The sequence below is a fragment of the Canis aureus genome, chromosome 3, assembly GCF_053574225.1.
Source record: "Canis aureus isolate CA01 chromosome 3, VMU_Caureus_v.1.0, whole genome shotgun sequence".
Lineage (NCBI taxonomy): Eukaryota > Metazoa > Chordata > Mammalia > Carnivora > Canidae > Canis > Canis aureus.
This window is the reverse complement of record NC_135613.1, coordinates 76,667,918-76,690,575: the sequence shown is the minus strand read 5'-3', so window position 1 is coordinate 76,690,575 and position 22,658 is coordinate 76,667,918. Positions and strand designations below refer to the sequence as shown.

The 22,658-nt window shown below is 47.1% G+C and overlaps 1 protein-coding gene across 1 annotated transcript in view; it reads right to left on the bottom strand.

Moving 5' to 3' along the window:
• The window catches only part of SORL1 (sortilin related receptor 1), a 156,606-nt gene that overhangs the window by 43,584 nt on the left and 90,364 nt on the right, over positions 1-22,658 (bottom strand). Inside the window, exons 20-26 of the mRNA XM_077893900.1 lie at positions 21,956-22,202; positions 21,193-21,331; positions 15,518-15,691; positions 13,884-13,997; positions 9,812-9,934; positions 7,164-7,283; positions 1,083-1,208 (exon numbers count right to left, since the gene is read on the bottom strand). Of these exons, the coding sequence (XP_077750026.1) occupies positions 1,083-1,208; positions 7,164-7,283; positions 9,812-9,934; positions 13,884-13,997; positions 15,518-15,691; positions 21,193-21,331; positions 21,956-22,202 (1,043 nt within the window). The remainder of the gene's footprint in view (positions 1-1,082; positions 1,209-7,163; positions 7,284-9,811; positions 9,935-13,883; positions 13,998-15,517; positions 15,692-21,192; positions 21,332-21,955; positions 22,203-22,658) is intronic.

Genomic DNA, 22,658 nt, shown 5'->3' with positions numbered 1-22,658 from the left:
ATGTGATTCCCTGAGTTCTGTGAGACAGTCTAGTAAACCACTGAAGCCAAGGAAGAGGAGATGGATTTATAGGTTGTCAGTGAGAAGTACAGGTGACAACTTGAGGCTTGTGGCATCAGAAGTGGGGGGCAGTGTTGGGGACCGTGCCCTTAACCTGTGAAATCTGATGCTATTCCAAGGAAGACAGTGTAAGGAATGAGTTAACTGCAGGACACCCAGCTGGTACTGAAGACTGCTTGGTGTGGAAAACACGCATGGGGTGGCCAAGAAGTGTGGAAGTACACTGTGTGCAGAATGCTGAGAGCAGAGGAGAAACAGGGTTTTTTTTTCCTACCCACGCTATAAAAAAAGGATATGGATAGAGAACCTTAAAGATATTTGGTATAGGGGCACCTGGGTGGCTCAGTGGTTGGGCCTTTGGCTCAGGTGGTGATCCCAGGGTCCAGGGACCGAGTCCTGCACCGGGCTCCCCACAGGGAGCCTGCTTCTCCTTTGCCTATGTTTCTGCCTCACCCTCTGTGTCTCTCAGGAATAAATAAAATCTTTAAAAAAAAGATATTTGGTATAAAAACGAATTTTCTACATTGTGTTCGTGGGACAGCTATTTTGTGAAGGTAGCTGATGACCTCAGAGTTCTTTCTGAAATCAAGGTGGTAACCACTTTCCCAAAGGACCATAACACAGAAAGTCATAAAGTATGCTATTTATACCGAAACTTAGTCATAAAGTATGCTATTTATACCGAAACTGCTGGCTAATTTCTGGTGGAACACTGCTCATTTCTGTATTTGGTGACTGTATTTAGCACTCTGGGTGGGTGAACTGGTTTCCATTTCTTTGCTGCAAAGTTTATGGAAAACCAATGAGGCAAAACAGCTTGCCTGCCAACGAGGATAACAAAACACACCCCTATACATCCTATGGCCATGCCATCTAAAACCCGGGAAGGCCTGTCTGGTGGTCGGCCTAGGCGCCAGGGCACAGCAGAGCAGTATTCCAACGCCCGGCCCAATCTGTCCCCTCTTCTCCTGACCAGCAGACACTGGGGCCGCTCCACGTGGAGACCAAAGCAGAGCATTTACCGCAGTTCACTGGGTCCTCGTCAGAACCATCCTGGCAATCCATGTCACCATCACACGCCCACCGCTGGGGGATACAGTGCCCGTTGTGACACTGGAAGTTGGAGACCTCGCAGGTGTGATAGATGGCTGCGAGCAAGAGAGAAGAGAGACAATGTCAGTGCTACCTTCACCTCCGCTCCCCCACCAACCACCAAGGAGCTGACCGAAGGGAGACTGTGCTGAGTAATAAGGTGTGGACCAGAGAGCCTGAGCTCCTCCCTGGCCAGGAGCCAGGCACCTGGGCTTGCGCTCCTAGTGGAGCAATCACTTGACTCTGTGAGTCTGTAAAGCTACACAAGTATAGATGTACATGTTAAAAAGAAATAATTTACTTTTCACAACCACCTATGACGTGAGGATTATTCCCCACATCCCCTAAGTAACAGCCTTAGGGGGATTAAGATACTCGCTCACATTCACAAAGATAAGTAATAGCACCAGCGTTCTCCAAGTCCAAAGCCTGTATGGCTTCTGCTCTGTCTTGCTACTTTATCTTCTCACATGAACCCACTCACTCATCCAGATTCTGTGGGACAAGGAGAAGTGGTGTGTGCTCTGCAGACAGCTCTAGACCCGATGTAGCCACTCTTTGGGGGGCCTCCACTTCATCATCTATATTGATATGTAAAGACCCTTGTAAGCTCTGAAAGGCTGTGATTTTATAATTCTCAACAAACTACCCCATTTCAAATGTGCAAAGCCTCAGATCCAGAGAGCACAGAAGATTTACTCAAACTCAAAACAGAAAGGTGCCAGCACCTCCTAGACTTGTCTAACTTTCCCAATAGTCAGGAGTGACATCTATCAGCCAACGACGTGTGGTGTCCACTACAACCATCAAAAGAAAAAGACACAAGTGAAACAGAGCTGTTGTTATAAACCAGCAGCCTTGTTTGCATATGTGGGCTGAGGCCAGTTGTAAGTCCTTTAGAAACGTGTTGAAACACTGGTCAAAGACTAGTTTGAATGCAGAGTATCTGCCTCAAACCCAACCAGCACTACTAACCACCTCTCCATTAGCTTTCCCTTTCCTCTGCTAAAACAGAAAGCTGTTTGTGTCTGTACACTGCTGAGTGAAAGCCAGGGCTGGCCTTGTTTACCACTGACATAAAACAAGAGAGTTAGATGGGCTGTTAAACTGTGTCGACAAGGATGTCTTTGCAACACATGGAGCAGAACAAACAAAAGTGGGTTATTGAGGGCATACTATAGTTACTTATTCAATCAAGATGGTTGGCAACTGCTACTCAAGGATTGGGAAAATTGGCTTCCAATGCCCTCTAGAATTTCTACTGAATTTGGGGCTATTTTGTGCAGCAGTCTGAAGTACAAAGAACCTGATATTTCAAACCACTTTGAAACAAGTGGTGGTCCATTATCTGTTGTCTTATCTCACTGACTACCAAGGCTATGTGCATAGCATAGAAACGGGTCTACATGAAGTTTTAATATTATATAACCTCTGGCTCTCAGACTCCATTGAACATCTTTTTAAAATATAAGATGCCTGGGTGGCTCAGCGATTGAGCATCTGCCCTCAGCTCAGGGCGTGATCTCAGGGTCCTAGGATCGAGTCCCGCATCAGGCTCCCCGCAGGGAGCCTGCTTCTCCCTCTGCCTGTGTCTCTGCCTCTCTCTCTGTGTCTTCCATGAATAAATAAAATCTTAAAAAGAGATTAAAATACACTCATCTCCGAGAAGAGGAATACATATAGGCTGCACGTTACATGAGCTTTTGCAGCAGTAACAGCCATCGCCTGGAATACGATGGTTTGATGGTTTGATCAAACCACACGTTTGATCTGATGGTTTTACAAGTCTGACAGCCCTTGCAAATACTCCTCCGCAAAGCTTTGCTCCCTTTCATGAGATACACTGTTCCCTAAGCTCACTGCCATGCTGATCTACTTATTATTCAGCTTATGCGGTTCACTTTTAATTGAAAACAATTTCAGAGTGCTAATGGAGTTTCCAAATGACCATTCTGGGAGGCATGTCTGAGATCTCCAAAATCTATCACAGAAGCTGAGCTCAGAAAGACTAATCAGTTTGCACAATTTCATTTAAGTGGCCAGGTATGAATGGAATTCTTAACACATTTTCTTTTTCTGAATTTTCCAATCTTCTGAGTAACTTATTAGCTCTCTGACACTGAGTGTCTGGTTAAGTAATACATGTTCAATTATTTTACCTTTTTCACTTAATTATAAGGATGGAAGATACTGATTTTAATACAGACTAAAGAATGGGGGGGAGGGGAATAAGAATCCTTTGCACAGCAGGATGGGCAAATGGGGTAAATGACCATGAAATTAGAGGATCGTAGTTTCTAATGGAAACCTATCCTACTTATCCTACACCCCACTCTCTGACTTGGACTGATCCTCCTTGACTCAGCAAGACCCTCTGATCAGGAATACCTGATCAAAAGCATTAACCAAAATGCTGGGGCAGAAGGGATGGATGAATTCATATGGTAGGAATTACAGAGCACTGGACTATTAGGAAGCGAGTGAGAGGGAAAAATGCGACTATCAATAAAACTTGAATGATTAATGACACAGAAATAATAACATAAAGCGTAAAGAAAGAGCATTGATGGACATCTGGGCTCTTTCTATCGGTGAATGGATAAAGATGTCTTATACACATATATACTCAGACATCAAAATAATGAACTCTTGCCATTTGCAATAACATGGATAGAACTAGAGGACGTTATGCTAAATGAAACAAGTCAATTAGAGAAAGACAATTATCATATGATCTCACTCATCTGTGGAATTTAAGAAACAAAACAGTATCATAAGGGAAGAGAGGAAAAAATAAAACAAGATGAAATCTGAGAGGGAGGCAAACCATAAGAGACTCTTAATCATAGGAAACACACTGAGGGTCGCTGGAGGGAAGGGGATTGGGGGATGGGGTAACTGGGTGATGGGCATTAAGGAGGGCACATGATGTAATGAGCACTGGGTGTTATATAGCACTGATGAATCACTGAACTCTACCTCTGAAACCAATAATACAGTATATGTTAATTAACTAAAATTAAAAGTTTTTTTTTTTTTTTTTTTTAAAGAAAAGGCACTGAAAAGCAAAAGCCAGACTTGGAACAAGCACAAGATAGAAATTCTAGATATAAAAAAATACAGCCGTGGAAATAAACATAGCTCAGTGGATGTGAGAAACAGCCAGTTAGATTCAGCTGAAAAGAGAATTGTTGAACCAGAAGAGAAGACTGAGGAAGTAACTCAGATTCTAGTACGGAGTCATAAAGAGACTGCAAATCCTAAAACAGAAGCATGAACAACAGAAGGACACAGCCCCATAGATCGCTGACAGTAACTATTGAAGACAAAACCAGAAATACTAGCAAAGAGAACTGAAAACATCATGGCTGTAATTCCCCAGAATTGATGAAAAATAAATCCTCAGCCTCTGGAAGGAAAACAAGACTCAAGAGTGGGATGAATAAAAATAATTTCACCTAGGGAGGTGTAACTATATAACAACAAACAAACACCTACAGATACCCAGAGAGAAAGGATGTCTGATGATACTCTGAACAGCTCACCTGACAGGAGAATTCAAATCAACACAGAAGAGGCCAGAAGGAAATAGAATAATCCCACTGAAATACTTAACGGAATATTATTACAAACCGAGAAATCCAGATCCATCATGAATTCAGGATTGAGAGTGACATAAAGACATGTTTGTGTAAATAAAACCTTCAAAGAGTTGACCACTCATGGACTCCTGCTGCAAGAAACAGAGAAAGATGCTCGTAGAAAGGAGATATTGGGCACAAGAAGCAAAGGTGAGTGGTTCCTGAAATATAACAATGATTAATATTAGGAATTTTTTAAATGTACCATGAAAATACTAAGCACGTGTGGAGTCTGTTCTGAAATCCCTGCGAGTCTAGGAGGGCGGAGAGCCGCTGTGCGAAGACACATGGGGTGTCTAAGCGTAACCCCAGAAAGAGCAGAAATCAAATGTTTACGGTCAAATTGACACAGGGAGGTGGGGAGAGGGGAATAAAGAAAATTAAGTCCCATGAAAGACAAAAAGCAGGAGGAGAAGCCCAAAGACTGTGCCCACAAGCTGAGGCCAAGAGGAAGTCCACCGACCCCGACTGATTGTGGCTTGGCAGACAACTTTGTGTATTAGGTCAGGAAACGGAGGGACACGCCACGCATCCTAATGAGCTCACGGCTGACTGCCAACTATCTTGAGATGACAAGGAAGGAGAATCATCTTTAGTAGGTTTGGAAGAACAGTCCCTGGAACAAGGGAGCAGGTGAGGTGTAAGCACTTTACATGTTCCCCAGACAGCCTTGCCAAAAAACAAAACAAAACAACAACAACAACAACAACAACAACAAAAACCCAGGAGTCTCAGATGAACCCACCCATAGAAATGAGTTGTTAATTCATCCCAGAGGAGCAGCACATGCTGCTGAAACACAAACTTGACTCATGTGATTGTGCTAACAAGATGTTCAATCATTTTGCAATTTACAAACTGAAATGCCCAAGTGCGCCCCTTTAATTTATTAACCAATTATCCACCCAAGCCCACGGTTTCCAAACAGCATCGTGGCTCCTGGGCTGATAGCAGTTCCTCCGTGGACACTGTTTTTTTTTTCCTCCCTCTACAGGCCATGCTTGTCTTTGGAGAGAAGCCTTCTCCTGTGTCCTTCCAAGGCACTGAGGTTCCACCAGAAAGGACAAGGGGCAAGTTTCGGGTAAGTTTATAAGGGCAGAGAATCTGGTAACATCGTGGATTATCCTGTGTGATTATATGGCATTTGAGGAGAGCCATCTACTCCTCAGGGTCACCTGAGGTCACTTCGAAACTAAAATGAACGCAGAGAAGCCGTTGTGTAAATTGCCCAATCGACAGAAGCTCCCTGAACACATCCTCTCCTACCAGGCGCTGGGCAATGGGAAAATACAAAGGTCATTTCTGCCTTTCAGGAACTAGATCTAAACTAAAAACCTAACAGTTACTTAGATTTAGGTTCGGGATAGGAGAGTGCAGCCTTCTTTTTATTTGCTTCCGCAAATCAGTAGGCATTGCTCTGAGTTCCCGGTGCTGGGCACTGTAGGAACGGGTGGGTACATGGATGGGGTGAGGATTAAGACAGGGGACTTGGAAGGCCCGCCCCAAGATTAATGATCCGCACCACGTGAATGACAAGTTCATGCAGTACCAATGAATTGCAACACAAAGCCCAGAAGCAGATCTGCCCCTACCACAAAATGTTTACATGAAATAACCTTCACCCCATCACTGGATTTAAGATAGAACTGAGTGATCATTTGGAGAGGGTGCAGAGAAAATGTACTTCTCAGGTAGTGGGATCAGTTTTTATTCCTCCACGGTTTCCCCAAATCCTTGCTCTCCCCATTCCAGCATACTGTAAAATGGGTCTCATTCATTCACTCCTTCATTTATTCCTTCATAGAAGTAATGTGATGAACACGAGTGAACATTATTCTCATCACCCATGAGAATAATGACATTACCTCCACCTCATACCACCACGTCTTCCTCTCCTATTCTCACGCTGTTTCCAACATTCTTTTTCATGTGATGTGACCCCAAATGGGTATAAGCACCGTTCAGGTTTTCACTGTTTGGGGAACTCTCTGATGCTCCCTTCAAAAGCATGAGTTAGTTCAGCGCTGCTCAATGTGTAGTCCCCAGACCAGGGGCCAGTCTATAAACTGGGGTGACTGGTCCTGAAGAAATAAGCTTGAGCCAGATTGCAAAATCGACCATATCGCTCAGGGACACTTGTTTAGGTAATGCTTTTTTGCACAGCAAGACCTTCTCAATGAAGAAAGCAGGGTGTCCATTTCCCTTTTAGCGCAAGCTCAGCAGAGTCCAGCTCTCTGAGAAGCACGCAACTAGCTGATGCCTAAGGTCCATTTCTTAGAGTCTAGATAGAGCCTACGATCGTGGAGGGTTGCAGAGCTAACCAGCACACACACAGACAGGTGCTGTCAACGGAGAGCACGGAACACTGACCAGTACAGTTGGCTTCATCGGACCAGTCCCTGCAGTCATTGTCTCCATCACACACCCAGGAGGAGCGGATGCACATGCCAGAGCTGCAGCTGTATTCGTCACTACGACACTGGTGCATTTCTGCAGGGGAGATCACAAACACAGAGCAGTGAGGACAAACACTGACTCAGAGATCCATCTCGGATGGAGCTCAGGCATCAGCACTCCTGAGGGCTAGAGTAGCACCCATTACCTAAATTATCACTGATTATCCAGGTACAGTATGGACTTAGCTGGGGAATGCCAGCTAACCAAGGATGGACTCTAGGTGTGCTGGGATACTGACACTTTCACATTCTATTTTTAAAGATTTTATTTATTTATTTATTTATTTATTTATTTATTTATTTATTTATTTATTTTAGAGAGAGAAACAGTGCACACATGCATAAGCAGGGAGAAGAAAAATCTCAAGCCAACTCTACATTGAACGTTGAGCCTGATGCAAGGCTTGATCCCAGGACCCTGAGATCATGACCTGAGCTGAAATCAACAGTCAGACACTTAACCAAATGAGCCATCCAGGCACCCCTGACACCCTGACATCCTTGCCCCTGGTCACCCCAAGGCCCAGAAGAGCTTTATCCATTTACCTTGGGGCACTTGACAAATATTATCTATACTTGTTACAATGAGAAGGTTAGGAGGCAATGCTCTAATTACCCAGAAAGTAGAATCCTAAGAATTCTCAAGAAACAGAAGCATTCTAGAGATGGAGTCCGTGGTTCAGAAAAGGGGATAATGAGAACTCTGAGCAAGCTAACTAGTACGAGATGCTCAGATCGGAGATGATGAGATTAGTGCTGAGCTCCCAACATAGAGAAAACCGGGGACCTTCCATGGGCAGAGCTCCAGGGACGTCGGCTGATGGGCTGTCTCTAGAAGGGTGGGGTCCTGAGGCAAGGGAACCCGTGCAGCCTGACCAAGACTTGCAAGCAGGCTACCCCGGCGACCTCTTTTACAGACCCTGGGAATGTCATTTAAAACAGAGCTTTCAATGGGAATTTTAAAGAATCTAGGGAAACAAGGGGAGCCAAGCCTGGGGCCCAGGGTGGCTGCCTGAGGTGTGTCATTCAGGAGACAAGTTGGTGGTGAAGCTAGAGATTCAGATATTTATGAGGAAACAGTCTGGAGACTTATGAAGAGGACCCAGCCCTGCAGCTATCAGGGACTGGGACTGTGGCAAGGATTCAGGAGACACTAACAGGCCATAAGCGGGGAACCCAACATGTGCCCAACAGGTGAGCAAGATGACGTCACTGGAGTCTTCTTCCTACTAAGCTGTGCCCTTCAGCCCTGTGCAGACGCTAAAGGAAAGGATGGACAGCACTGAACCCAAAAGACTGCTTTTCGGAATTTCCTATTTTTACCAAGATGAGGGAAAATGATGTGACCCCCTCCCCCCCACACACACACCAGATTCCTCCGAGAGCCAGCCTAGGAGCATTTCCCTGGCTCCCCTTGTGTAAGCCCCTGGGGTCAGCTGCTGGTGAAAAAGCAGGCCCTGTCTGTAAGCACATGCGAGGCTAGACTGGACCTGCCCCGTGGGTGGCTAGCGAGAGCCACCAACTCTTCACACTGTCTGGGCCAGCGTCTGGCCTCTGTTCTCATTTCCCCTTTGGTCAGGATCCCTCCAGTCTGGTGCACTCCATGTACCACATAACATTTCCTCCTTGGAAGGTCAGCAACGCTGAGTTTGGTACCAGAGCCATTCACAGAGACAGGCCGCCCGAACCAGGCAGGGCTGGGCTATGCAGCGAGGCTGGGAAACACGGCTCTGGGTCCCTATCCTGACACAAACTAACAGTGTCACCTTGAAGAAGTCTTCTCAGTCATTTAGTCAGAAATTAAAAAGGACAGAACCAGAGAGCCTGTATCACTCTTGGCAATTCCAATGCACTATTTTCCTAAATGTAAAAATTTCCATTCAGAAAACAGATGTTCGAACAACATTTGTACCATCTGCTGGCTTCCAACAGAGTTTACTGAATTAGATTGGTTTAAAAAAAAAAAAAAAAAGCCGTTCACAAAGGTAGAGATCTAGTCTCATAGTCTCATGGTCGCCCAGATGTGTGGGCCAATTCTGTTCCATATATAGCTTTTAATAACCACCTAAATTCAGTTACAAATCTTCCTTACTATCACACTCATGCTTACGGCATCCCTGCATGGGAAAGCAGGGTCCGTGATCTTTCGAATGAATCATTCCTACCAAGGGGGCAGAGATGGTCATATGGCTGGATATCAGAAACCCCGATGGGGGCGCCCGGGGGGTTCAGTCAGTTAAGCGTCTGATTCTTGGTTTCAGCTCAGGTCATGCATGATCTCGGTCCTGGGATGGAGCCCAGCTTTGGGCTCTGTGCTCAGTGAGAAGCCTTCCTGGGATTCTTGAGTGCTCTCTCCCTCTGACCTTCCCTCTCTACTCCATCCTCCCTCCCCTGCACCCCACATGTGCATTCTCTCTCTCAAAAAAAAAAAAAAAAAAGAAAAGAAAGAAAGAAAACCCTGAGATGCTTTCAGAAATCCTCCATCTGCAACCCACGGCAGCTCAATGAGTAAAGGCGCTGCCCTGCTCAGGAATGGGGTCCCTGGACATCACATCCCCTTACCACAGTGACTTTCATCGCTGTTGTCTCCACAGTCATCCTCCAGGTCACATTTGTAGGAGAGAGGGATGCAGGTCCCAGACTCCTGGCAGCGGAACTGAGTGTCCAGATCACAAATGGTAGTAGCTAAAACGGGAGAGACCATATACTCATGAGGAACAATTAATCCCCCCGCCTTACCCTAAATACAAACATCACCATGGAGAAGGAACTAAAACAGAGTAGCAGCAGATTTTAATTGCAGCAACAGAGACAAAAAAAATATATACAAATCACATGAGAACCTGACATTTACAACCAAGGGCAAGAAGAGCCTATCTTTCCGTGGACGGCTTCCAGATGGGCACTGGGCTGGGAGGGTGACATACTGCCGTCCAGCTGGAAGAGATGGGCTGGATCACCTCCTACGACATCCCCCCAACCCCCCAGGCCTGAAGGTGTCTTTCTAAGTACTCGGCAGAGACACCTTCATTTAGACAAGGATGATTAAGAAGCCCAATCTTACAGGAGAAGCAGGCACCTCCCCGTATCGATGACACAAGTTGTGTCAGAGAAGAATTTTATAGCAGGCACGTGGGTCTTGTCATCAGGTAGGACTGGGTTCCAGATCCTGGCTCTGCCTCTGCCTCGAGCAATTAACTTTAACCTCCTTGAGCCCATTTCCTACATGGCAGGAGGAGGATAAGGTAACGTGGCCAAGTGCTGTGATGACACAGACTAGATACAGATCGCAAGTCTCTAAGTTACATAACCTAACTGATCCGTGCCTCCGTTTGCTTTACTGTAAAACAGAGATAATATAGCACCTACCCTGAGGCAGTATTATGAAAGGAAATAAGCAAACTGGTTTGGGACCAGAGCCCGTTGGGTAGGCTGCAAAGCAGAACAGGCTTCAAACAAATGTCACATCTCTTCCTTGTCCTTCCTCTGCCCTCCTGCACCAGGATGGGTACAGAAGTAGATTCTTCTCCCTCTTCTAAATAAAATTATCTGGGAGTGAGCACAGTCCCTAGAGCCCAGCAAGAGACCCTCCAGGCAAGGCTTTGGGAAGGAAGGCTGTGCTCAGGAGCCGCTGACACAGCAGGTATGATGTGACACAAGAGGATCCTGGGGTGGGGAGTGGCGGGGAGGGGGGCGTGCTGGGAAATGAAAAGCCAAGGACAACACTACAGTTAGACATCCCAGTGGCATTTATTTGAGGCTCCATTTCTTCACTGTAATCGAGCTCATGGTGGGAGGCAGAGGATGAAGGCAAAAATGACAAGGCTGCAGGGCATTCACGTCAAAACCCGGAGAGCCTGACAACTACCCAGCATAGGAGTCTGTGCAAGGGAGGGAGATGTGCTGACAACAGCCCTCCCTGGCTCCCTGGTCACCACTGCCCACCCCACCCCCCATCTTCCCCAGCAGCTGATGGGATGCTGTGCTGAACTTCCCAGACAGCAGTGGCCAGCCACAGCCTGGGCCTCTCCTGCAGCTCTGCCCATGGACGAGGAGCCTCCACCATCAGGATAAACACGGCTCTCCTCCTCCTTCTCCTCCTCCTCCTCCTCCTCCTCCTCCTCTTCCTCGATAAGGGAACCGCTGGCACAGGCACAGACAAGCACCACCCTCCAGGTTCCCAGGCTCCACATTTTAATACCCCCGCACCCCTCCTCATCGCCTCTCCTGGGCCAAGTGGAATGAATGGAGACAGAGCAGAGCAGGGCAGCAAGCAAGTCTCACGGTCCTGGGAAGGTCAAGCCCAGCCGAAGCTGACACCAAACCACGAGGCGGTCAGAGCCAGCAGCAAACTTGACCCTGTGAGGCTGGTGCGGAGCTTGGGGGCTGAAGCAGTGGGAGTGGGAGGGATGGAGGGAGGTCCCTCTCTCAGGACACTGAACCAATACAAGATCCCAGCTTGTCATCTAGTGGAAACCAAAGCCCAGGGTGGAATCCCCATCTATCGAACCCAAGGTCATCTAGTTTAGATCTCTGCTTCCACTGAGCCTAATCATGTCTGGGCAATCTTCGTGCAATGTGTTAATTCTAAGAAGCATCTCCTCCCTGCACCCCCCCATATGTAATAAAGTCCTTCCCAGGCTCGGTTCCAATGTTGTTAATATTTTTTTTAAGGAGCTTTGGCTCTTCGCCCACAAATACCACCCCTTCCTGAGACTCTGGTAGGCAGAGAAGGTGTTATCACTGTCCTTTTCACAGAAAAGAAAAAAACAAAAACAAAAAACGCACAGACAGCCTAATGCTTTCCCCAGATCGGCCATTCAGTGAGCTCTTCTCCCTGGGTGTGAATGGCATCCACTGAAACCAAGGAAAAATGACTAAGAAAAGGTTTGTTAAATAACTTCGTAAGAGCCAGCAAGGACAGTGCATAGTTTTGCTGGGCCCAGATGACTTCAGTGAGTTGAGTGCCTCTAAGGTTGCTTTCTGGCTGGGGTGGCGTGGGAACCTGCGACAGGCTCCACAGATGGCTGGCAAAACATGTCCACCATGGAGCCAGGAATCACCCACTAACCTGTTCTTATAGCACAAAATGGCAAGTGAGCTTCTGGATTTCCAGTGGGAAAATATTTGCAAGAGAAGTCTTCACACTGGCTTCTGGCTTCCCTGCTTCTGGTCTTCCTCCCAGCCAGTGCCTTCTGCCCACTGCTTCTCTTTCCAAAGGCAAAATTCTTATCATGTTATTTCAGTGGTTCTCAACTGCTCTTCTGAAGAAAGTCCCCAGGCACCTGCTGCTGGGGGCACCATAACTAGGCCAACGTCCCCTTGCCCCACTGCTCCCGTTCATATTATTGATGACTCACACCAGTTTCTTAACCGTGCCACATACACCCTCACCTCTGGGCTTTCATACCTGCTATTCTCTTGCTGACAATCATGCTCCCTCTACCTCTGCTTGCTTCACCTCTACTCACCCTTCAGGGCTCTCCATAAATGCCTACCCAAGTTTGATTTGTGTGCTCTTCCTATATGCATATGGCACTCCCCCATTCTCACGCTCACTGGCTCTACTGTAACCGCCTCTCTACTCTTCCAACTCCTCTCTGGACTGCAGACTCCATGTCATTCCCAAGCCAAACACACAGCCTAGAACAAAGGAGTTCTCAACAAATACTTGCTGAATGAATGTATGAATGTATTACTCAGTGTCAGAGGGCAAAGCATCTCTTTAGAAGTTAACGTCAAGGGCAGCCCGGGTGGCGCAGCGGTTTAGTGCCGCCTTCAGCCCAGGGCGTGATCCTGGAGACTCGGGATCGAGTCCCATGTCAGGCTCCCTGCATGGAGCCTGCTTCTCCCTCTGCCTGTGTCTCTGCCTCTCTCTCTCTCTCTCTCTCTCTGTGTGTGTGTGTGTCTCTCATAAATAAATAAAAAACAAATCTTAAAAAGAAAAAAGAAGTTAATGTCGAGACTATTAAAAATTAAAATCTTGCCATAAGTAAATTACTCCTTATAAGTACTTACTTGTCCTTAAACCCTGCTGAACAGAATCATGCTTTAGGAGTTACCCTTAGAAAGTTTACAGTCCAAAGATGATGTTTCCATGCACACATATCAACATCCCCACATTTCAAGCCAAACTAGGCATCATCAATCAGTTAGAACGATTTCTCTGGAGCCTGGCTGGCAGCCAATATCCACTGACTGGATGGCATACAAAGCAAAACCTGTTTCCCATCTCTGAAAAGGCTGAACACTGAATTAGCAGATCAAGGGATGCCACCTGGTCACCAGCTTTATCACAGTGGTAGGGCCACAACGAGAGCCCAGACAGCCCGACTCCCCAGTCAGCTCAGTTTCAGCCAGGCAGGCCCCAACTGGTAAACCCTTTGTTAACGAGCAGTTCCCTGACCTGTGGGGCTTGGTTTTAAATTAAATAACCACCTCTATCTAAGTGCCTTCCTCTGTTCTCCAAGCCCCATCAGCTCACACTGGGGTCACCCACCATGGCGGGCCACCGGCCAACACCTTGGCAGCAGGAGGCCCCTTCCTCCCGGCCCCCCGGGCGCAGCTGGCCAGCCCTCCGAGTAACGGTAAGTGTGCAACATCCCGAAAGCCCGGCCGAGCACGGAAGACTCACGGCAGTTTCTCTCGTCGCTCATGTCACCACAGTCATTGTCAAAGTCACACCACCAGATGCTGTTGATACAGTTCCCGTTGCTGCAGCGATACTGGTTGCGGAGACAGGTGTTCTCTGGCCAGCGTGGGTGGGCAGAGGGGGAAACGAGATGAATATTATTCTTACTGCTGGACCGCAAGACTCTCACTTTTGAGTTTCCATTTCTGTTCCTCAAATGACATGCCTTAAATGGTAAGGAGGAAGAGCGGTGCCAAGCTCACCTGCGTGCAGGAGCATACAACACAGGCCTCCTTCTTTCCTCTTTTAATTACAATTAATGAGGGGTTGGGGGTGGTTATAACGATGAAAAAGGACTGAGATGGTGCCAGTTGGGTCCAATGGGTAGACACCAAACACCGATGTTATAAGATACTAATTATACAAGGAACTGTTTGAGGAGCTGTGTCTACACAATACAAAAACATACATGTTCAATATATTTGTACCTGTGTGTTTTATACATATAGCCATATATATCCACTTTTTCAGCTAAGTTCCAAAGGATAGATAATACTCCTAGGACTTTTTCTACCCACAATGCAAAGGAAAAAAAAAATGCTTTGTTCAGTAAACCGAGTCAAGAACACATGAAGCCTGGCCTCTTTGTTTTGATCACCAAAAGCATTCCAAAGGAAAATATTAAAAAGTCTTTGTCTAACTTAAGTGTTCACTCTCTTTGTCTCTAAGCAGCTGTAAGATGTCTGGAGCCTGAGAGAGAATCTCCAGTGTCTAAGGGAAGGGTTATCCTTTCTCCATTTGTATTTCTTATGGAAAAGAAACCACGGGGGTCCTCTGTGTGCTCCCCTGCTCAGGACGGAGAGGCTTCTGCAAGGAGAGAGGCTGTGATTATGAAGCCAATACAATCTCAAGAATAAAAAAAAAAAAAAAAGGCAGGGATGTGGGTGCTTCCTGGAGGGGCTCCCCCTTCACCTCACTGACAGTCAGGTGAGGCTAGGACAGGGGACGTGGTTGGGGCACAAATCAGAGAGGAAAGAAAGATCAACACAGGTTTTAAGAGGAAAAATTTCAGGATCTATGTCTTTAAATTCAAAGAAAGAGTGGATGACACTGCTTTAGCAACTTGGTCACAGTGAAGAGGAGAGCTTCAGAGCCTGCAACATCATTTTGAACGTTCTGGACATTTCTGGACTGGCAGGGGGTGGGAGCATCAGGGGAGAACTGCTGGTGAGCCTGGGCAGTGAGCAGTGAAGGAATCCAGTCCCTTCTCCAAGTCAGGTTTGGTCCAAACTTATAGGAAGCAGGTGAAGCTGAGAACCCAGATGTGGGGGATGGGTGAGGAGAGGCAGACACAGAAAGACGAAAAGGGGAGATCAGGAAGGCCTGTGTTGTCTGACATTAAACCAAAAGCCCAGCTCTCCTGTTTAAATAAACTGCATAGGCCTGTTCCTGACGAGGACTACAGGAGCACAGGCCTCAGAGCCTGGGCCAGGATGTCACCAAGTACCTGGTGGGTTTTATTTTGATCTAGAGCATTCTATGTCACCCAAACCCATGGGAAACAGAGAGCATGGGGAGAGGGGATGGAAGAAGGGAAGGGGGCCTGTGGTGGAAAAGACGATGGGGATGGGACGCACCTTCTTTGATGCAGGTGTGGTTCTCCTGCTGGTAGCCCCGGGGGCACTCACACATCAGGTCACCAGATGGCAGGATGCTGCTGGCCACGCCATCTGGACACCGGCAGCTCTTACTGTTGTTGGCCTTGGGCAGGCACAGCAGGCTGCAGGGCCTGGGCACGCAGGCATTGCTTCCTGGGGAGGAGACAAACACGGCCACATCCGGGTGAGTCCACACCAAGGAGACCCTGAACGGGGGCCTGAGATTCAAGACCACCTCCTAATCTTCAGACACGATGGCGTGAAGCTCAGAGAGAGAAACGCAGGGTGGCGGACGCTGCAGCACGTGCTGTGCCACCTCTCTCTGCTCAGAGCCCTGAGTGAGGCCACGATGCAGGGGCGGGGGGGGGGGGGCCTTCATCAGATGGCCCTGGAACCAGGCCAGGTATTGGCTCTTCCTCCTTGGGGACTCGGAACTGGGCTCCAAAACCTATGCAGGTCAGAGCTGGGCAGAAACAAACTCCAGAGGGTGAGTCCGGAGGATACAGCAGACATTTGGAGCGGAGGAAAGGACAAGACCAGGGTTCCGGGGGGAAAGGGACAGAGAGAGCCAGAGAAGGGGCGGCCTGGCCATTCCCGGCACCAGTCTCCATCAGGCTCGCCTATGTTTTCCATCTCTGAGTTCCTCACAGTCTCCCTTTATGCTTTTATTAGCTCTTTTTACTTGAGTTAGCGTGAGTGGGTTTCTGCTCCTATGACCCAAAAGCCCTTCATTAAAACCACACACCTGAATGATGCCGGGGCCCAGATAAACATCCCGGGCTCTGTGAGCCACGTGCAGATGCTGAGCTGAACAAGGACCCAACCACAGGGCCCTCCCTGGCCTCGGCACTACCTGTCCTGCGATAAACCCACACAAGGACTAGTAAATGTGGGCCTGTCCCTTTCTCCAATCTTGTCTTGGGTTCGGCTTTCCAAAGAGAGGGCCAGATAAAAATCCATAAAATCCTTCACTGTACTCTGGAGGGAGAACCTTTGTGGGTGAACGGTGATGGAAAAGGTATTTTCTTATGCCCCACATCTTTCCAAGGAGGAGGGGAGAGGATGCATAAAGCACTTCGTAACAGCTAGAAATACAACTATCAAGCAACATAAAAGCCACATAAATTACGAAATGTGTGCTCTTTCTTTTGGCTGTGACTACTCATCATCAAAATTGAGGAAAATAAATACAAATGCTTTGATAAAAACTCAGCCGATAGTGGTTCTTCAGTGGTGCCATCTCACGGCATCTCCACTGCCCAGAATCCCATCCAAGCAATCTGTTTCCATCCAGCCAAGATTTTTGCTATGTCATGCCTATACCGGCCTGCTGGTGGGAAAACAGGGTTCATTAGCAACCATCAGTATTGATAATACCCACAGTAGCTTTGGATGCATTGGTACTTCATCAGTATTTAACTGGCATACATATATGCCTCTTGGCAGGGGCATCTGGGTGGCTCAGTTGGTGAAGCATCTAACTCTTGATTTCAAGCCCAGGTTGTGATATAAGGATCATAAGATGGAGCCCCGCGTCGGGCTCCATTCTCAGCGTGAAGTCTGCTTGGGATTCTCTCTCCCTCTGCCCCTCTTCCAGCTCGCTCGTGTGGATGCTCGTGCACTCTCTCTCTTTAAAATAAATAAAATATTAAAAAAATAAAAATAAAAATTGCAATGACATAGCAGCAAGTGTTCCTTTGATGCTAAGGACCTGAGAGCATGAAGCATTACGAACAGAGGAAGTACACACACCCACAGAAGGGAATCCATACGATGAAACATTCCAAAGGATTCTACAAATAATTCAATCCAACTCTGAAGGTAGCATTACCATAGTAGAATAACCAGCTGACGGAAGCAGAAATGCCAGAAATCAATTCACCCCTATCTGTTCCATGGGTAGAGATTGGTCCTTTTTTTGAAAGACATATGCCCTAGGCTACCAGGGAGGAACACAGAGCTGCCGCTAATGAAAAACAACGCCAAGAGGATCTGGAACATGTTCTTTGTATTCAAAGGACAACATATCACTTAATGTTCCAAGAAATTGAACAAGAACAGAATATTTGAACAATACTCAATGACGGGATGATAATTCCATGTGGGCTAGGCCTGGTAAAATAACATGACTAACATTTTCACATATGGAGCAAATGTTCCTACCCAAAGAAGCGAGAGCCAGGGGTCTGAAACCCAAAATGAGGTGCAGTATTTCAGGAAGCTGGTCTAGACAGAGATGTATATAGTCTGAGAGGCAGTATCCAGGGGCAAACCCCAAACCAGGTAGAATGAGTCACTGACCCCAAGAGGTAGGCAGGGCAGGTGCATGTGGGGTGCTACAAAGCCACAGCATGTCACAGAGAACCTGGGAGAGCTTGGAAGGAGCATTTAGCAGAATTTCACCAGAACATAGCCACAGACTCTTTATAAAGGATGCTGCAGTCTCGTGTGGGTAAGGCAGGCAGACGTGAAGAGTGGACAAATGACAGTCATCACCTCCAAAGATGTCCCATTTAAAGATCAAACAGCTGCATGGTGTCTTCAGTGGGCAGATTCAGAAACACATTCAGATTTCCTCTTTGGAAGATTCCTCCAGAACCAGTTGAAGAGCCAGAAATGCTATTATCTTGCTTAATTATCTACATGCTTGACAATTTTCAAAATCAAATCCACCCCACAGGATAAGTATTTGCCTTTGTTGTAGATATTTAAAAGCTTTAGCTTACTGCAGACTCTGAAGGACAATCCCCAGAGCTCCAAAATATTTTAATCCATTGCAACCCCAAGTGGATAAATCATCAGCCATGCAAAATAAGCTCTTCAAAGAAAAAGCACTCTTGATGAAGAATAAATCCCAGTAACACTACATAAAAATCAACCAGACATATAGATTAAGACAGGCGTCTGTTCTTATAACCAAATAACTGCGACGGACATATGTTCCAAATGAACAAAACTGTTATCACAAACAAAAGAATCGATCAACATCTAGTACTTCTGTATCACTGTCACACACCAGGGCAGTGCTATGCCAACAACAGATGACAAAGGGAGCAGAGCCTGTTTCGTGGAAGTCAATATGGCCGTGGTTCAAATTCTTACCACTTTCTAAACATCCGCTGTAGAAACACAAACCTTTCACGTCCTCATCTAGAAAATGGAAATATGAACAGTACACATGGATTTTGCAAAGGTTAACTGAGGTTATCCAAGCCCACAAAGCACTTCGGTGTGGTGCTTGCGACACAGTAATCCCTTAATAAATACAGGTTTTATTTGTATTATTACCTTACACTTGGTGAGTGGGCAGTCCTACATGTGTTAGGAGCAGATGCCAAAAATAATAATTGACTGGCATCAGGCTTGGCCGATAGGCATCATGAATTTGTAAAACAGAGTCCCAAAAAAGCAAGCAGGTTAGAGCAAACAAGTTCAAGGCCAAGAGGTACCTGCAGCATACAGGTGGTGCTAGCAACCAGATGCCATTTCAAAAGCATTTGGTTAACCCAACCTTGCTCATCTGAGAGATCACAGACTTGCTTCTCTGGCCCTGCGTCTGTGGGTGGGAGCTCAGTTGCAAGGATCCTGCTCACACAAAGGAAAAAAAGAGAATCCCAAAGCCCAGTGGAGGAAGAGAGGAAGGAGCAAAGAGAGAGCTGTGGCTGGAGGTGATGCTACACAGTCCTGGATCTGTGTTCTACCCACCGGCACATGTCTCCTCCATCCAGACTCCAGCCAGATTCCCAGAATTACTTCGAATGGTTTAAGTGAAGGTGACTCTTTTGATGCATGAAGGAGACTACATGTGCACGTGCTGCTTAGACCACAGACTATCCCTCCTACTGCTCCCCAGGACCCAGCTGTGACTGGACATCAGCTAGAATGGAGCAGGTGACCAGCCAAAACTGGGGAGGGGGAGACCAAAGATCACTGGGCCATCTGAACTTGGTGTTTCAGGAATTGTCATGTGCTCACCACACACATGCTTATAAGCACTTGTCAAAAGGAAGACCCACTTTCTGGACTGAGCACTAACTCAAAGAAATGCTGATGATTCAACTCGGCTTGCTAGGGACACCCATCAGCAGGGCTGGGGGTCCTCCATCAAACAAAGGCCCTGACTCTCAGCCCCTGGACGTGTGGAGCAAGAGTCCTTCATCTCCCTATTTTATTTTTTTAAGATTTTATTTATTTATTCATGAGAGACACAGAGAGAAAGGGAGAGACATAGGCAGAGAGAGAAGCAGACACTCTGCGGGGAGCCTGATGCAGGACTCGATCCCAGGACCCTGGGATCACACCCTGAGCTGAAGGTAAATGCTCAACCCTTTGAGCCACCCAGGGGCGCCCTCCCTATTTTAAAACAGGCACCTCCTCTAAGAAGAATGTGACTCCTTGGTTTAGTGGCAGAGCTGGAAGAAAAGCCCAGCTCCTAAACTAGCGAGGGACCTTTGAGAGAGCTAATTCACCTCTAAGATGCCGTTCCTTAATCTATGAACCACAGATCATAATGCCAGCCCTGCCCATATCACAGGTCCATTGCAAAGACCTAACAATAATACAGACTTACATTTCCAACATTCTTTACCATTTTGTAAGGGTGCTGCCAATGCTATCTTCATTGGTTCCCCCCAAAATAACGATGGTATCTATAACCGAATTATTTCCCTCAATCTCTCAGCCCAGCGTCAGCCAAAACCCACAAAACAGCGTCAACATTCTAGTTCAAAACAGGAAACCTAGCAGTTTGTCAATAAAGGCAAGTCAGCAGACCCAGGATGCTATTTAATCCTGCTGAGATAAACAGGGTGCTTCTTAAAGGGGCTATTCTTCTGGGAGCATCCTGCTGTCTCTCCTGTAGAACCAACAGTGTGGGTGACACACAGAGGGAAAGGGCAGGAAGTGAGCAAGGAGGCTTTCAGCTGAATGAATAGTCTAGGCCTCCAGGACCGGCGGGTCACAAGGCTTGGAGCACCTCTTGAAGCCTCACTCAACAATCTTCAAGACAGCTACTGTTTATACCAACTGGCACCTGGTCCCTTTTCATGACCTCTTTCAACAAACACCGAGCCCTACTAAGTGCTAGGCAGCAGCAAAACTGTTGGGGGAGAGGGAAAGACCCAATATCCTTCTTCATGGGGTTTAGGAGACTCAGGTGGAGACACATTAAGTAATGCATCACATAACTACACCTCGCATTACAAGGGAGTTAGGTGCTCGATGAGCAACAGGTCACCCGGGCAACCAGAGGACAAGATGGGACTCCCGCCGGGAGGCAGCAACTGCCAGCGCACCCAGCACAGCACCCAGCACAGCGCTGCTCCCTGTAAGGTTGCCAAATGGGGATGAAGCACATGCTGGAACTCTCCAGCTGCAGCAGAAGCCACACCACCAATCAGTCAGGGGCCAAAGGCAGGAGGAGGGTATAATTACCCACCAAGTATCACACTCTAGGCAGGCGAAAACATGCTGTCTTCCAGCTGTTTGTGTACCATTAGAAAAGAAATTAAGATGTCATTAGGCAGAAATTAAATAATGTGCATGTTGTCGTGAGAATAAAGATGCAAGCTGCCAGCCCCGCCTGAGCAGCAATTGCCCACACCCAGCCCCTTCCTAGAGACCAGCTCGAGAGAGAGGAAGCAGGGGATGCTTACCAGTTGTCTTGCCCTTGTAGAAAATCTTCATGTCCATCAGCCCCGTGAGCTCGCTCTTGAGAACCACCATCTGGGACCCGCTGAATTTGGAAGCTCGGAAGATGCTGAGCTGTGACCAGTCATCCCAGTAGATTTCATTCTAGAAGGAAAACCTTTGCTCATCGGTCCAGCTCCAGGGTCTCCGATTCTAGACCCTCAGTAAGAACGAGGGGCCACCCATATGAAGGACACCTAACATTAATGGGGGAATGATCACCCCATCATCAAGATTTCACTGAAATGCAAAGCAGTGGTTTTATCCAGACCTCACCAAAGAGTCACACTGAAGGAACTGCCCAACGGAAACTATGTGATAAGCATTCGAGTTTGACCACAGCCCGACCCTTTGGTTTGAAATCTGCTTCCCAACATCAAGAAAAACCAACTGTTCTGTTCTCTAGAGGCAAAGCAGTAGTGCCAAGTAACACAGGTGGTACGGAGCTCACCTGAGGTCATCAGGGCACGAGGTGAGCATGAGATGGAGACCCCAAGCCACAACGACCGGCACTCGGGGGCAAACAGGGATTTTCCTGTGAAACCACCTCAACCCTTAGCCTTCTGAACTATGAGCAGTGAGCAGCCCGGACTCCTGGCAACTCTGACATCCATCTGTAAATGAGCTGATTTTCTAGAAGTCGGACAAGCATCCCTGCAACAACCCAAGACAGCAGCTCTGCACCTGCTCTCATGGACTGTCCAAAGCAGGGAGCAAAGAAAGCCCTACCTTAAAGACAGCAATGGCGTAGGGGTGGGGGAGGTTGTCCAGGACGATCGAGCGCCGCTGGCCATCAAAAGTGATCCGCTCAATGCAGTCCAGGTAGGCGTCTGTCCAGTAGATCCACTGGTCATCCACAGAGATGCCATTGGGCCACTTCACGTCCTCTGACACGAGACGATGGACGGCAGAACCATCCATGTTGCTCCGATAAATTCCAGGCTTCAGGTCCCCCCAGTCGGTCCAGAACATCACCCTGGTCAAAGCCGGGAAAGAACGCACATCACATCAGACCTCAGGTAACGGGAGCAAGATACTACCCCAAAGAGGTAAGAAGCCTCTCTAGCAGTTAGTACAGCAGGATTATTATTATAAGCTGTAATTATAATACTTAAAGCCACCGAATTTCTTGCCCCAAAATTCCTTTCCTGGAATTTTTCTACAGATATAATCAAGTTATGTGAAGACAATGTACAGAGACGTTCATCACAGCATTGTTCATACCAGCAAAAAAACATGTATGTATTACGTGTAGAGACACAACACACACTTTTAGGGGGACAGAGAAAGTGATAGACTCTGGTACATACAAAAGAATATTATGATGCCTGAAAATCTCTAAGTGCTCACGTGAAAACAGCATCTTCAAGCCACGCAAAACGTTTTGAAAACGTGCAAAACAGTAAATATCCTACGATTCTATCTGACGCAG